The 15369-nt window shown below is 44.9% G+C and overlaps 1 protein-coding gene across 3 annotated transcripts in view; it reads left to right on the top strand.

Annotated features, from left to right (window-relative positions):
• LOC310671379 (ABC-type organic anion transporter ABCA8-like) overlaps positions 1 to 15369 on the top strand; it is an 88103-nt gene that overhangs the window by 26745 nt on the left and 45989 nt on the right. For 2 of the 3 annotated variants that reach the window (XM_083427264.1, XM_083427262.1), the window contains 6 exons: positions 1944 to 2056; positions 7180 to 7390; positions 8107 to 8280; positions 9249 to 9349; positions 11923 to 12149; positions 13377 to 13515. In XM_083427264.1, coding sequence (XP_083283390.1) covers positions 1952 to 2056; positions 7180 to 7390; positions 8107 to 8280; positions 9249 to 9349; positions 11923 to 12149; positions 13377 to 13515 — 957 coding nt within the window. In that variant the 5' untranslated portion in view covers positions 1944 to 1951. Of the gene's footprint in view, positions 1 to 1940; positions 2057 to 7179; positions 7391 to 8106; positions 8281 to 9248; positions 9350 to 11922; positions 12150 to 13376; positions 13516 to 15369 lie in introns of all 3 variants that reach the window. The other variant, XM_083427263.1, reaches the window with a different exon arrangement.

The following is a 15369-nucleotide window of genomic DNA, read 5'->3' as shown; positions in this document are numbered from 1 at the left end:
TGCATAGGATTGCACATGCCAACTATGTGAAATCCTCTGCAGAGTTTGATTGGTATGCCTGTGATTTGATTTATTTAGGTCAGTCTAAAATGTCTTCCTGTTGCAGCAATAACCTGACCTAGAATTTTCTTTGACCCATAGAAATATTTTAACACAATTTTGTTGTTAAAGCACTTGAGCAGTAAAACCATAGGAAAGCTAGCTTTGAAACTGCAAATGCTAAGAGTTTTACCATCCATGTGGAGGTATTAACGTTGCCATCCCAAATTAGTTTTATACAAAGCATTGCAAAGTTTTGACAAGTGTTCCTTATTAGGTTTGTTAGCAGCTTCACTTGATTTGGTAAAGCTGGTCACTGGCTTGTTTATGAATTTGATTGGAATAATATTCTCTTGAGTCATATTTCCTACCTTTTCTTCCCTGCTGTCCTAAATGAAATCTGCAGGCAGATGAGTAGTTGAAGTAGGCTGGTTGGAATTGCCACCTAAGAATGGGTTTGCCAGATCACGTACCCAAGATCGCCTCTGTCCCTTTAAATATTCTGACAGCTGGAGATTATGCAACCATTCTGCCCCTCACTGTGTTTCTCTCTCACTGCCTTCTGTTGGGTGAAGTCTACGTTTATTCCCACCCCCAACAGGACTTATATATTGCTTAATTAAAACTTCTAAGCAGTTTACATAAAATGCAATATATATGTGAATATGGCCAATAAAATCAGGTGTTAAAAATGAACCCACCTACTTTTCTTCCCAAAATAAAATCTCATTCGGGGCCATGGAAGAACAGGATGGGAACCCCAACATACTTGCATTGACACATTTCGAGCAGGATCTTCACCTAGAGCACTGTTTCCCAAACTTGGGTCTCCAGCTGTTTTTGGACTACAACTCCCATCATCCCTGACCACTGGTCCTGCTAGCTAGGGATGATGGGAGTTGTAGTGGTCAAACAACATCTGGAGACCTAAGTTTGGGGAACACTGACCTAGAGATTGAAACACTACATGGATGAAGAATGTTAGAACTCAGATGCTATCTCAAACCTATTAGAGTATTTGGTATCTGATGCTCAAACATCCCGTTGTGTTCATGGATGGGTGCGAAATAACTCAAGGTCAAAGGCAGCAGTAGGTCCAGGAATGCTTAAACATGATGAGCAGCAGAGTGGGAACATGTTTTATAGAGATCCTAACTCAACTTTGGCATGACACTAACTGGATTTTCCCTATGCACGCGTTGATAAAGTTTGATTTAACCTCTTACCTCTAACATCTGTTTGTCATTAAACACATGAGGCAAAAACCAAGTGGCACCAGCCAATCAGCCAAATCAGGCAAAATTCCTGCTGGGGCCCTGCTCCAAAACTGACGACCCCTGGACAGGCATAGCAAGGCCATAAGAACAACCCTAAATATAGGGAAAGGAGGGCGGGTGATCCGCTGCACGTCGCAAGAAAGTGAAACTCTCCAGCGATGTGCAGCAGCCAATAGCCAACCCAACTGACCACATTTCTGCCCCAGCAACAGAGGGGCAACCAATGGGGTGTTGTGGCCATCCAAACGGTCCCGCCCCACAACAAGGAGGCAGTTGCTGGTGATCTCACCACAATAAGTGCCCTCCATGATGGAGGACCCAACCTGTCAAACCTCCCCCCCCCCAATATCCAGTGTGATGTTTTCATCCCTGACCATTGTCCATGCTCCTTGGGGCTGATGGGAGTTGTAGTTCAAAATATCTGAAGAGCACCAAGTTGGGAGAGGCTAGTCTGGACTCTGCATGGTATCTACACATACCCAGCTAGGAAAATCAATATACGCACAGAACATTGTGCAAATAAGTGGGAGGGTGGGTTGTGTTGCAATTTATTCCTTTGCCCAGTGCCGCACTTTGCCTAGAGTGAGTAACCTCTGACGGAACAGGCTTATTTTTCATTTTAAGCAGGCTTGAAAATGCAGGGACAACGCCAGAGGAACAGAAGTGTGTATCAACAGACAATTGCACTTTTGTGGAAAAATATAATTCTGAAATGGAGGATGAGGATGCAAAGCTTTCAGGCAAGTAAAAATTGCTAATCAAGGGGAAATAAATGTTCAGCATTTCTTCTCCTGTTCTTTTTTAAAATTTAACGTTGTGAAAAATTATTAAACGTTTGAATACAAACAGCTAACTTGTGTGCTATATTGCCATTGCCATTTTGTTTTACAGTGAAGTCAAGGGGAGAAGCCACTCGTAAAGTTGCAATGGGGAACTAGCCTTTTCAGTTACTATGTTAATTGCAGAAAATTTGATTTGCCAGTACATATCATTCCAAGGATGTTCTAATAAACATGCAAGAAAAAGTAGGATAAATTATAGTCCACTTATTTCCTTTGTTTTATTATTATTTACCTATATAGCTCTTTTTGGCCCAAAGTCCCAGCATATTATCAGCATCAATATCAGCATATTAAGAATGGATGGCGGCTAACAGATTGAGGTTGAATCCTGACAAGACAGAAGTACTGTTTTGGGGGGACAGGAGGCGGGCGGGTGTGGAGGACTCCCTGGTCCTGAATGCGGTAACTGTGCCCCTGAAGGACCAGGTGTGCAGCCTGGAAGTCATTCTGGACTCACAGCTGTCCATGGAGGCGCAGGTCAATTCTGTGTCCAGGGCAGCTGTTTATCAGCTCCATCTGGTACACAGGCTGAGACCCTACCTGCCCGCAGACTGTCTCGCCAGAGTGGTGCATGCTCTAGTTATCTCTCGCTTGGACTACTGCAATGCGCTCTGTGTGGGGCTACCTTTGAAGGTGACCCAGAAACTACAACTAATCCAGAATGCAGCAGCTAGACTGGTGACTGGGAGCGGCCGCTGAGACCATATAACACCAGTCTTGAAAGACCTACACTGGCTCCCAGTACTTTTCCAAGCACAATTCAAAGTGTTGGTGCTGACCTTTAAAGCCCTAAACGGCCTTGGTCCAGTGTACCTGAAGAAGCATCTCCACCCCCATCGTTCTGCCTGGACGCTGAGGTCCAGCGCCGAGGGCCTTCTGGCAGTTCCTTCATTGCAAGAAGCAAAGCTACAGGGAACCAGGCAGAGGGCCTTCTCGGTAGTGGCGCCCACCCTGTGGAATGCCCTCTCACCAGATGTCAAAGAGAAAAACAACTACCAGACTTTTAGACGACATCTGAAGGCAGCCCTGTTTAGGGAAGCTTTTAATGTTTAACAGACCATTGTATTTTAATATTTTGTTGGAAACTGCCCAGAGTGGGTGGGGTATAAATAATATATTATTATTATTATTATTATTATTATTATTATTATTATTATTCTGAATAACGGTCCAACAAAATATAATCAATCATAAAGACAAACAGATGCCTGTATGACTATTTGCTGTAACTGGGTAAAAGTTCACCTATGGTAATTGAATGGATCCTATGGAATGGGGCCATAGCATATATCAGAGGTTTCCAGCCATTTTGAGTCCACGGCTCCCTTGACCAACTATATTCTTTTTGAGGCTCCTGTGTGGGGAAATGTGCTCTGAGCCTCTGAAGCCCAGTTAGGTCACCCCTTGCCTCCAGCCCCTGCAGCCCCTCACCCCTTTCCAAACACCCTCCTTTGTGGTGTGTTCCTTCAGCCTCCTCCCCTCTCCTTAGGAGTCCTCCAGGCTGCAGTCGCCGCTGCCCCTGGTCTCTGAGTTGCCCCGCCTGCCCCAAACAGAGCTGCCTGGCCAGCCCCAGAGCCACCATTTGCCCTGGGGAGCTTGTAGCCAGAGCTGCTGCAACAAACAGCCATGCAAGCCTTTGGGAGGCAAAGGCCCGAGAGGATATCAGAGGAGGGAGGGAAGGAAAGAGGGACAGAGGCCAATGTTGCCCGCGGCACCCGGAGCGTCGCATATGCTGTGCACCCGGGGGCGGGGCCATGGGGTCGGGGCGAATGTCCCAGGGGAGAGGGACAAGCATTCCCAGGGGGGCGCTGTGGCGAGTGTCCCAGGTGGTGAGCCACCCATTGGGGGTGGAGCAAGCTGCACATGGCGGGCTGTTTCCTGGGCGGGGTGGGGTGGAGAGGGAGCCGGCCGCCGGCAAGGCGGTGCACCTCCGCCCCTTCCCCCAATGGCTTGGGGTAGGCTTGGGTGCCAAATGTCACCTCCCTCAGTGATGACACCTGGGCAGGCTGCCCTTCCCTCCGCCCCTGGCAGCACACCTGACCATCATTCAAGGCACCCCGGTGTACCATGGCACACTGGTTGAAAACCACTGACATATGGAGAAAGTTCAGATGGAAGGACAATAAATTCATTGAGAAACCGAGGTTCTTAATTTCATTCTAGAGTAATAAAGCATAAGATATGGAAACCCAACAACATACATCTTATTAGGGGAAACTCAATTCTTAACTTATGGGACGCGGGTGGCGCTCTGGGTTAAACCACAGAGCCTACGGCTTGCTGATCAGAAGGTTGGTGGTTTGAATCCCCGCGATGGGGTGAGCTCCTGTCACTCAGTCCCTGCTCCTGCCAACCTAGCAGTTCGAAAGCATGTCAAAGTGCAAGTAGATAAATAGGTACCGCTCTGGCGAGAAGGTAAACGCCGTTTCCGTGCGCTGCTCTGGTTCTCCAGAAGCGGCCTAGTCATGCTGACCCGGAAGCTGTATGCCGGCTCCCTCAGCCAATAAAGCGAGATGAGCGCTGCAACCCCAGAGTTGGCCACGACTGGACCTAATGGTCAGGGGTCCCTTTACCTTTACTTAATTCTTAACTTAAAGATAGCTGCAGTACTTCTCCCTTTCATCCTCTTCTCCTGTTAGTTTTAATTTGCTATTACAGTGGTACCTCGGGTTAAGAACTTAATTCGTTCTGGAAGTCCATTCTTACCTGAAGCTGTTCTTAACCCGAGGTACTATTTCTGGGTTAGCGGAGTCTGTAACCTGAAGTGTCTGTAACCTGAAGCGTCTGTAACCCGAGGTACCACTGTAATGATAAAGCTCTGTTCAGTATAGCATTGCTACTGTGATAAGCACTGTCAATATATTCTTACATGTAAAAGACATGGTTCTAATTGTGCTTTTGCAATAAATTTTTAAAAAGATGGGGGGAGAGGTATTTCTCTGTTACAAGCCTTAAACTATCCTGGCTGGAACAGCAAAAAGTTGGCAGAATTTTTAAGGGGTTACATAAGTGTAGTAAGTTGATTTTGGAATACACCACCTTGGCTCCAATTCAAGTCAGGCTTGTATTTCACACAAACAAAGGCCTTTCCAAAAATCAGACAAGTTCAATGGTATGCAAATACTGCAAATACTACTTATATAAAATAGATTTTTAAAAAGCTTTTTTAAAAAACAAACAGGCAACACAACAAAGGATTAGGAAAAACAACTATGAGTAATTCAAATAAATATCAGAGCATCATTGTGCCTTGAAAACTCTTTCACCCAGATCCTTACGGAAGTCAGTACAAAAAAAAGAGATACCTTATAAGTCATTAAAAGATCTGCCAACAGAAAACAAATCTTTTATTTGATGGATTCTGAATGTAACCCCAATAAATTCTACACATTTAAAATGCAGTTCCAGGTACAAAGGACAAAATAAAATGTAGTGTGGAAGATCTTCTATCCACATATTCCCCCAAATACATCTATGCTACGCCGGGAAAATCTGATAATCTTGGTCGTCAGTCATAGCCAATGAAAACATCTGGAAACTAAGAGCTGTAAAGGCTTGCTTGAATCTAGGAAAGCTAGGATTAACCAAACAGGAAGATCTGTAATGGTCATTTTAAAACAGTCAAAACCACACAGCTATACTTCCCCTTTACATCTTCAGGTGAGGCAGTAGAAGTGTTGAACTAGTGCCTTGCTTTGGTAATAGACTGGATTACTGAGGCTCAATCCAGATAAGACTGAGGCACTGTTAGTGGGTGGTTCCTTAGATTAGATGAATGGGAGGCTGCCTGCTCTTGGTGGAACTATACATCCTCTGAAGGAGCAGGTACACAGCTTGAGGATCCACTGCTGTCACCTGAGGCTCAGGTGGTCTTGGTGGCATGGGGTGCCTTCCATCAGCTTCAGCTGGTGGCCCATCTGGACCAGGATAGCCTAACTTCTGCTTTCTCTGCTCTAGGTTAGATTACTGCAATATGTTATACCTGGGGCTGCTTCTGAAGTTGTTCCGAAACTTCAGCTGGTGCAGAATTCAGTGGCTCACTGGGGCAAGAAGGTTTCAGCATATAAAGCCATTCCTGGTCCAACTGCTCTGGCTGCCAATTAGTTTCTGGGCCCAAATTCAAAGTGCTGGTTTTGACCTATAAAAGCTTTATATGGCTCAAGACCGCAATACCTCAAGCACTGCCTCTCCCCATATGAACTGACCCGGACCCTGTGATCATCATTTGAGGCCCGTCTTTGTGTGTCTCAAGAGGTCTGGAGGGCGGCAGTATGAGAAGAAGCCATTTCTGCAGTGGCTGCCCACTTGTAGAAGGCCCTCATGTTTCACATGTTTTCTGTGCAGACGTTTGCCCATGCTTTTCTGAGCAGAAAAAGCTTCAGCTCTATTTTTCTAGCTGTTCAAGGAGTGACCCTACCTTTATGGGCAAATCCAATCTATTTGTGGGGTTATAGATATGTGCATGTTCGTGAACATGTGTACAAGAATGCTAATTTTCAACAGGGGCATGGGGCATTCCCTCATCCCCTTTCCACTATATATGGAAATGGGGATGCAGGTGGTGCTGTGGTCTAAACCACTGAGCCTCTTGGGTTTGCTGATCGGAAGGTTGGTGGTTCGAATCCCCACGACGGGGTGAGCTCCCGTTGCTCTGTCCCTGCTCCTGCCAACCTAGCAGTTCAAAAGCATACTAGTGCAAGTAGATAAACAGGTACTGCTGTGGCGGGAAGGTGAACGGCGTTTCCGTGCACTGCTCTGGTTTTGCCAGTAGCGGTTTGGTCATGCAGGCCACATGACCCGGAAAACTGTCTGTGGACAAACGCCGGCTCCCTCGGCCTGAAAGCGAGATCAGCGCTGCAACCCCATAGTCGCCTTTCACTGGACTTAACCACCCAGGGGTCCTTTACCTTTACCTTTAACTTTATATATGGAACCATAGGAACCCATAGGAACAAAAACATTCTCATAGCTTAAAACATCCAATGTATTGTTCCAGTCGGTGACTTGTTTGTTATTTCTAGGAGTGGTTCTCGGTGTTGGTTCTCCTCCTCACATTTTACCTATCAACAGCATGGATATTCTCTGAGACAGCTCATGAAATACCTCAGGCATTCCTTGGTCAACTAGATGATCCTTCCTTCAATTATACAGAACTTAGAATCATGTATACTCCAAGAACAAAGATGGCAATGGAAATCATGGAGAAAGTAAAAACCACCTCTGTCATGAAAGGTATATACTATCTATTAAAACATTTTGCTACGTTATTTCTTTAGAAAGGCTTAAGTTGAAAATGGATAAGCTCTGGAGGCTGTTTTCTATGACAGGAGTGTGATCTAGATAGGCAAATAATGAGTGCCTTTGTCCATGTGCAGAGTACCCTTTTGTCCCCCCCAGAGTGAATAAAGCAGAGGGTTCCCCTGTCAAACAGCCCTTTTCAGGCAGGATTGAGACCTCTTCTGAAGAATCAGGCCATCTGTCAACAGCAGAACAGTGTTTCTTCAACTGGGGACAGGGGACCACCAGAGAACCCCAGTGTTTTGGCCTCCCTGGCTACACCTTTTTTTGGGGGGGGGGAGTGGGTAACTTTGGCAGCTTCCCACAGGCATGCAAGAGGGAGGTGGTTAGGGAGTGAGATTGCAGCATGCAAAGTTGTCTGTGGTTTCCTTATCCTAAGCCAGGCATAGGCAAATTCGGCTCTCCAGATGTTTTGGGACTACAATTCCCATCATTCCTGACCACTGGTCCTGTTAGCTAGGGATCATGGGAGTTGTAGTCCCAAAACATATGGAGCGCCGAGTTTGTCCTAAGCTCTATAATCTTGTGAGATGCCCATGTCATAATGATACACTTGAATTGCTTGCAGCCTCTACACAAGAAGCCATTTCTCTCACTCAGTCTCTCTGTATGGAGGCTCATATAGTAACTGCAATTTTTTTGTACTAAAGGTGTAAGAGTAGAACCGGTAGAAGATGAAAATGCAATGGAAGCCGCGCAAAAGAATGAATATGATGATGATGACTATGAATATGTTGGAGTTATTTTTCAGGACGACACTTCTTATCGACTCAGATTTTCTTATCCTAGAGTGGTTTCTCCAAGCGCTAATGTTGAAGAAATCGGTAAATCCAATATGCCTTTGTATTTACATTCCATTTCTTATATATTCATAGGTGTACTGTGCAATCGGGTGCAGACCTGGACCCACATGTTAAGTTAATAAAGATGAGTAAGCTTTTAATGTAGAATGGACAGCTGCATATCTATCCTATACATAGACCTGAAAGTACAGGTAAAGGGACCCCTGACCGTTAGGTCCAGTTGCGGACAACTCTGGGGTTGCGGCGCTCATCTCGCTTTATTGGCCGATTACCGTCATACAGCTTCCGGGTCATGTGGCCAGCATAACTAAGCCGCTTCTGGTGAACCAGAGCAGCGCACGGAAAACCGTTTACCTTCCTGATGGAGCGGTACCTATTTATCTACTTGCACTTTGACGTGCTTTTGAACTGCTAGGTTGGCAGGAGCAGGGACCGAGCAACGGGAGCTCACCCCGTCACGGGGATTTGAACCACCAACCTTCTGACCGGCAAGTCCTAGGCTCTGTGGTTTAACCCACAGTGCTACCCGCGTCCCTATATATAGACCTATAAATAATCGAATACTTCTGCTCCTTTTTCTTCATGTAGGAAGATATTTAAAGTAGTCATGCACACATATTCATCTACTTGCTCCTCTCCTCTGTCCCTGCTCTGAGCATGCATAACTTTTAGGCCAGAACCCTGTGGAATAGGAGGTGATAAAGCATTTCTAACATATATGTCCTACTTCAGAAATGAGACCAGATAATTCAGAATGTCAAAATCCAAAGAAAATTTCAGATTAGGATACTTTTGGAAAGCTTTTAAATTATGTTCCTTCAGACCTTTCATAGGATTTACCGAGCAAAGAATCTTTTGGAACATTTGATATTCCCTTCTGATTAAATCTGGTTTAATTACCGTACATTTTCAATGCTTCCCTGACTGTAGGGAACCTAATAGAATGTGCATATAACACACTGTCCACGTCTTCATCTTCTTGCTTGTAGATTACTGTTACAACTATACATCAGACTATTGTAAAAATCCAAAATACTGGTTTCAAGGATTTCTATCACTGCAGTCCAGCATTGACAGTGCTATTATTGAAGTAAGTAGCGTTATTTTATTATTTGAGGCATTACACTGCTGTATCATATTAGTCTCCCTATCAAGATATATATTAAATGTAATATAAAAATGTGGAAGTCTGACAACAAAGTTAACCCAAGCCCAGCCTTAAGTCTGAGTTGCTTTCTTGACAATACAACAGCTCCAGGCTCCAGCTTTCTGTATATATGGGGAAATAGACCCTCTGCAACTTGAAGGAACACATCTGGACTGTGCATTAATAAATGAGTAACAACTGTACACTTGAGTACCATTAAAAACTGTTTACTTTCCCTCTTGCATATTCACCATCAGGAAGGTGTCCTGATCAGGCCAGGTGAGTCTCAATTTTCAGGGAAAGGGTGGAGTAACTCCATCCAGAACCAGGTCGAAAGGACACTGGGATCAGAAACACAAGGGAAATCTCAATCCAGAAACAAGCAATAGTTCATAACAAGGTAAAAAAGGTAAAGGTAAAGGGACCCCTGACCATTAGGTCCAGTCGTGACCGACTCTGGGGTTGCAGCGCTCATCTAGCTTTATTGGCCAAGGGAGCTGGCATACAGCTTCCGGGTCATGTGGCCAGCATGACTAAGCTGCTTCTGGAGAACCAGAGCAGCGCACGGAAACGCCGTTTACCTTCCCGCCGGAGTGGTACCTATTTATTTACTTGCACTTTGATGTGCTTTCGAACTGCTAGGTTGGCAGGAGCAGGGACCGAGCAATGGGAGCTCACCCCGTCGCGGGGATTCGAACCACTGACCTTCTGTTTGGCAAGTCCTAGGCTCTGTGGTTTAACCCACAGCGCCACCCACATCCCCTCATAACAAGGTAGGGCAGATTAAGTGAAACACGCAGTTCACAAGCATCTGGGAAATGAAAGACACAAATTGTTTTAGCAGCTCCCAGACCTCAGCTGAGTCAGTTATGGGGAATCTGTGGTCCACTGATTGTTGTTAGCTTCCAACTTGTATTAGCCCCGCATGGCTAACGATGAGGGAAGACAGGAGCTGGAATTCAGCAACATCTCAAGGGTCATAGGTCCTCCATCCCTGAAGCTTATATAGTCTAGTCCAGAGGGTCCCAAACTTATTTGGCCTACTGCCCCCTGGAAATTTGCCGTCTTTAATCAAACAAACAGAAAGATGCAGTGATAAATTTGCCTTCTTTTATGCATCTATATTTCTACCTACGTCCTACAACACAGTAAAGAAAGATGCTGTTGTAAATAAGACACCTTGAAGCTTGATGTTATAAATAGGCAAGCAGGCAAGCTGCGATCCACTTCCTGGGCCTGGGTGAAGCTGAAAAGGGTTCACCGAAGCCTGGGAAACCCCCTTGCCTCCAGCACAACCGCCGGATCCAGGGAAGGCATTGTTGCCACCCCACAACTGTGCCCAACCTGGCGATAAGCATCATTGCACAACAGATGAAACATGCATGAATGGTTTTTCAGAATTTTCTCCTCTTATTTCTTTATGCTTCCACTGCTCCCTTATTTTTATTCAGTATCCCCCCAATTGCACCAGAGGCTTCTACTGCCCCCCTGGATCGTCCCAGTGCCCCCCCAGGGGGTGGTATTTGTTATATACTGAAGTTCTCACCCTGGCCCAGCAAGGGGATACTGTAGATAGTTATGCAAATAAGGGATCGAAAGTGACGTTCAGTGATTGGATAGTTTTAGAAAATTGTTACAGTTACATTGTACTGGAACTCTATATAACCAGGCTGACTGAACCCTTCAGTTCAGTTCTGTTCTGGCCTGTGAATAAACAAGAGCTGTTTGAAGAATCACCCACAACCTAACAGTATTGCCCACTTTGGGAAACACTGGTCTAGTCTGACAAACTTCACCCAGGCCCAGCTGCAAGCGCTCAGCCTGCTCTCCAGGAGCTTTTTACTGTCAACGAGTCCCTTATAGTTTTATTAAGCTGGGCTCTCTGTCACAAGGCCTTTTGCTTTGTGACTGCCCAAGCCTAGATTTTCTTGCATCTATGTATTCTAGGGCTAGGAGGCAATTCAACTTCTGCTTCTAAACAAAGTCCTAAATGTATACCTTCTGTATACCTGAAGGAGCACCTCCACCTCCATCATTTAACCCGGACCCTGAGATCCAGCTCCAAGGGCCTTCTGGAAATTCCCTCATTACAAGAAGCAGTGCTTTTTTCGGGGGGGGGGGGGATGGGATGCAGGGGTATGCATAACCCTAAACATTTTGTGAATCTTTGTACTTTAGTCCATTTACTGTATTTATTTTCCCCGATTTGAAATATAAAATGGTGATTTTCTTGAGTCAAAATGAGAGTACCCCTAAACATTTTTTAAGGAAAAAAAGCACTGGCAAGAAGTGAGATTACAGAGGGCCTTCTTGGTAGTATTGTGGTTTAATAATTTGTTGGAAGCTGCCCAGAGTGGCGACATGTGAAGACCTTTTTGCCATTGAGCTATGTCTGCAAAACGGGGATAAGCAACAGGTTCATGTGGCAATGAGAATTGTGAAATACTCCAGAACTGTTATGGAATTGTTCAACGACTTTTTTCTAACACTGTTGCCTTCTTAATTTTAATTTTTAGCTGATCACCAATCATTCTGTTTGGGACGAAATGAAATCTCTTGGTGGCATCCGTATGAGATCGTCTTCTCTTACTCCTTCAGATAGCTTAGGAAACAACCTGACCTTTCTGGCTACAGTCTTGTGCTTCTCTCCATTTTTGTACTTCTTGTCACAAAATGTTTCAGGAGAAAAACGGAAATTGAAGGAGATGATGAAGACAATGGGGCTACGAGACACAGCATTCTGGTGAGCTATGGGATTGGCTTCCTATGAGAAAAAGGATAAAAGAATGATACGAGGCCCCTAGATCTGAGTTTTTGTATTTTAGACTATAGTTCCTTAATCATAATAGAGATTGGACTGGAAATGTTGCCACCTTGGGCACTTTTAGGTCATTAGAAAACACTGAACATGGAGGAGCTGCTTCAAATGGGAACCTGAGTTCTTTTCCCTCAGCATAATCTTCTGGTACTCCTACCTTGGCTGTGTTGCCATTGGGTTGTTTATTTCCCCTTTCTTACTCTACATCATCAGCTGCCATTAGCAAGGGTGAAGAGCATGGTTCCATCTGCCTAAACATTTGATCCCTTCCAGGAGAAAAAAAACTCCCTCAGTAAGAGAATGGCAAATAGGATTTTGTGAATATAGTGGTACCTCAGGTTGCATACGCTTCAAGTTACATACGCTTCAGGTTACAGACTCCGCTAACCCAGAAATAGTGCTTCAGGTTAAGAACTTTGCTTCAGGATGAGAACAGTATTTGTGCTCCGGCAGCAAGGCAGCAGCAGGAGGCCCCATTAGCTAAAGTGGTGCTTCAGGTTAAGAACAGTTTCAGGTTAAGAACGGACCTCCAGAACGAATTAAGTACTTAACCCGAGGTACCACTGTACATAGAATGAGCAAGACTTAAAGCAGTGGTAAGAGGCCAATCAGACCAAAAACTGAGGAGTGGACTTGCGTGAAGGAATACATCAAAAAACATTGTTCTGGTATTAATATATCAATATGCAATGAATGAAACTTATAGAGTAAAAAATTAAGAAGAAATGGGTATAAGATGAGATAGTCAAAAATAATATTGATAACACAGCGAAAAGAAGAAAAGAAATAAAGGAAGCCACACAGAGGTGGAGGGAAGTCAAGATTTATGTTTGCATGTTTAGTTAGTTAGTTAGTTTTCTTTTTTTGTAATCTAAGTTGAGAGGTGTATGTATGTGTGTATAATAAGTTTGTATTGTGTTTTGTTTTGTTTTGTGTTTGTAAGTATTGTATTTATCAATAAAAGTTTAAAAACACACCATTTGATCCCTTCCAGTCATAAAAGAAAACTTCCATGGATGCTTCGATGTCAAATTTCTCACTTACGCAACTTTGCGTGTCGTCTTTGTCATCTTTCATTCTGCATAGCCTTTATCCCAATCACGTGCCGGAGTTCAAATTGTCAAGAAGACTAACAGGATTTTTCCATCATAGGCTATCCTGGGGTCTGCTGTATGCTGTGTACGTTGCGATTTTGTCCTGTCTGTTGGCATTTCCCTTGATGATTTCCTATTTGACTGCAAGCACCTTTCCTGCAGTATTCTTTATGCTCTTCCTTTATGGTATATCATGTGTGAGTATGTGAATTTTATTCTATAAAGTACTTAATTCAGGGGTGGGGTGGGGGGGTGGCAGCAGTCAGGCCTGTGGAGGTGGTGGGCAGCTGAGTACTTTGCCCCAGGCCTTGGAGGGCTAAGCTGGCCAGGGGCTCCCTGCCAGGACTCTGCCAGACTTACATTCTCATGCCAAGAACATCTCATGCCTCCCAGCCAACCCGGAACTTTATGGGGGAAACAAGACTCTGGCCCCATGCTTCAGACACAGGCCTGGCTGCAGTTAAGCCAGCAGAATGCTAGCTGTCACATTCCAAATACAGTGGTACCTCGGGTTACAAACACCTCGGGTTACAAACACTTCGGGTTACAGACTCCGCTAACCCGGAAGTAGTACCTCGGGTTAAAAACTTTACCTCAGGATGAGAACAGAAATCGCATGCAGGTAGCACATCCACAGTGGGAGGCCCCATTAGCTAAAGTGGTACCTCAGGTTAAGAATGGTTTCAGGTTAAGAACGGACCTCCGGAACAAATCAAGTTCATAACCAGAGATACCACTGTAACATTTTCTCCTACATTTTGATTGTGGGTTGTCCTCTGAGTCAGGATGCCCTCTGTACACAGTTGGAAAGAAACTTAGGGTAAGCCAACTGTGCCTTTTTCCAGATTTTATCTTTTTTAAACAATACCACCACCACCACCACCAAACATCCTTCTGAGGATTGTTGGAAGGAATTCGGAGATGCTATGGGGCAAAGAAACAATTTGGTCCTCTTCTTGAGACACTATGCCAACAATGGCTCAGGATAAGAAAGGTTTAAATATTCCCTTTTGGGGAAATGGTCCTGTGTTTGAAGAAGGCAGTCGGTGAAGAACTTGCCCTGCTTGCTCACTGTTGTATCTCTTAACATTATTTTAAATTTTAAAATGAAATAAAAAATGTGGACGGGTTTCAAGTGACATCCAACAATGCATGAGTAGATATCTGCCTGTGTAATGGGACTTCCTCTCCTCCACCCTGTAGCCCTTTGTGCACAACCTCCCCATGTAACAGATTGTGGAGGTTACTGGCAACCTAATGAGCATATATGTAAAATTAATATGCCCCCACCAGACACGTTTCAATTTCACTTGTTTACATTGAATTGCATTTGCCATTTGACCACCAATTTACCGTATTTTTCGCTCCATAAGACACACTTTTTCTCTCCTAAAAAGTAAGGGGAAATATCTGTGCATCTTATGGAGCGAATGCAGGCTGCGCAGCTATCCTAGAAGCCAGAACAGCAAGAGGGAGAGCTGTGCAAAGCCTCTTGTTGTGCTGCCTTCCCAGCGATGCAGGATGAGGGACGGAAGGGAGCCTTACGGGCGGGCGGACCAGCGGCTCCTTAGCCTGATCCTCCCTCCTCCTTCCTCTTCCTCTTCCTCTTGTTTTCCCCAGCTGCCTTGGGCTTCTCTTGAGCCCTCCTCAGAGCCCGGCTGCCCCCTAAGCCGGCTGCCTGGCTCTATTTCTCGCAAGCCCCTTGACATGCTAGAAGCAGCAGCAGCAACTGCGGCATCAGCAGCCCCTGGCAAGGCTCAGGAGCGCTCAAATGCATAGCACAAGGAGGGGAGAGGCCTCAGATGCAGAATATTTCCCCCCCCCCTGTTTTCCTCCTCTAAAAACTAGGTGTGTCTTATGGCCGGGTGCGTCTTATAAAGCGAAAAATACTGGTACTTAAGTCTGTTGATTTTAGTGAGTCTGCTCAAAGCACGACTTACTTCAATAGCAATCCAATCTCTTTAAATTACAGTGGTACCTCGGGTTACATACGCTTCAGGTTACAGACTCCGCTAACCCAGAAATAGTGCTTCAGGTTAAGAACTTTGTTT

This window comes from Podarcis tiliguerta (genome assembly GCF_965153285.1).
Source record: "Podarcis tiliguerta genome assembly, chromosome: 2".
Lineage (NCBI taxonomy): Eukaryota > Metazoa > Chordata > Lepidosauria > Squamata > Lacertidae > Podarcis > Podarcis tiliguerta.
This window is presented reverse-complemented; position numbering and strand designations above follow the sequence as displayed.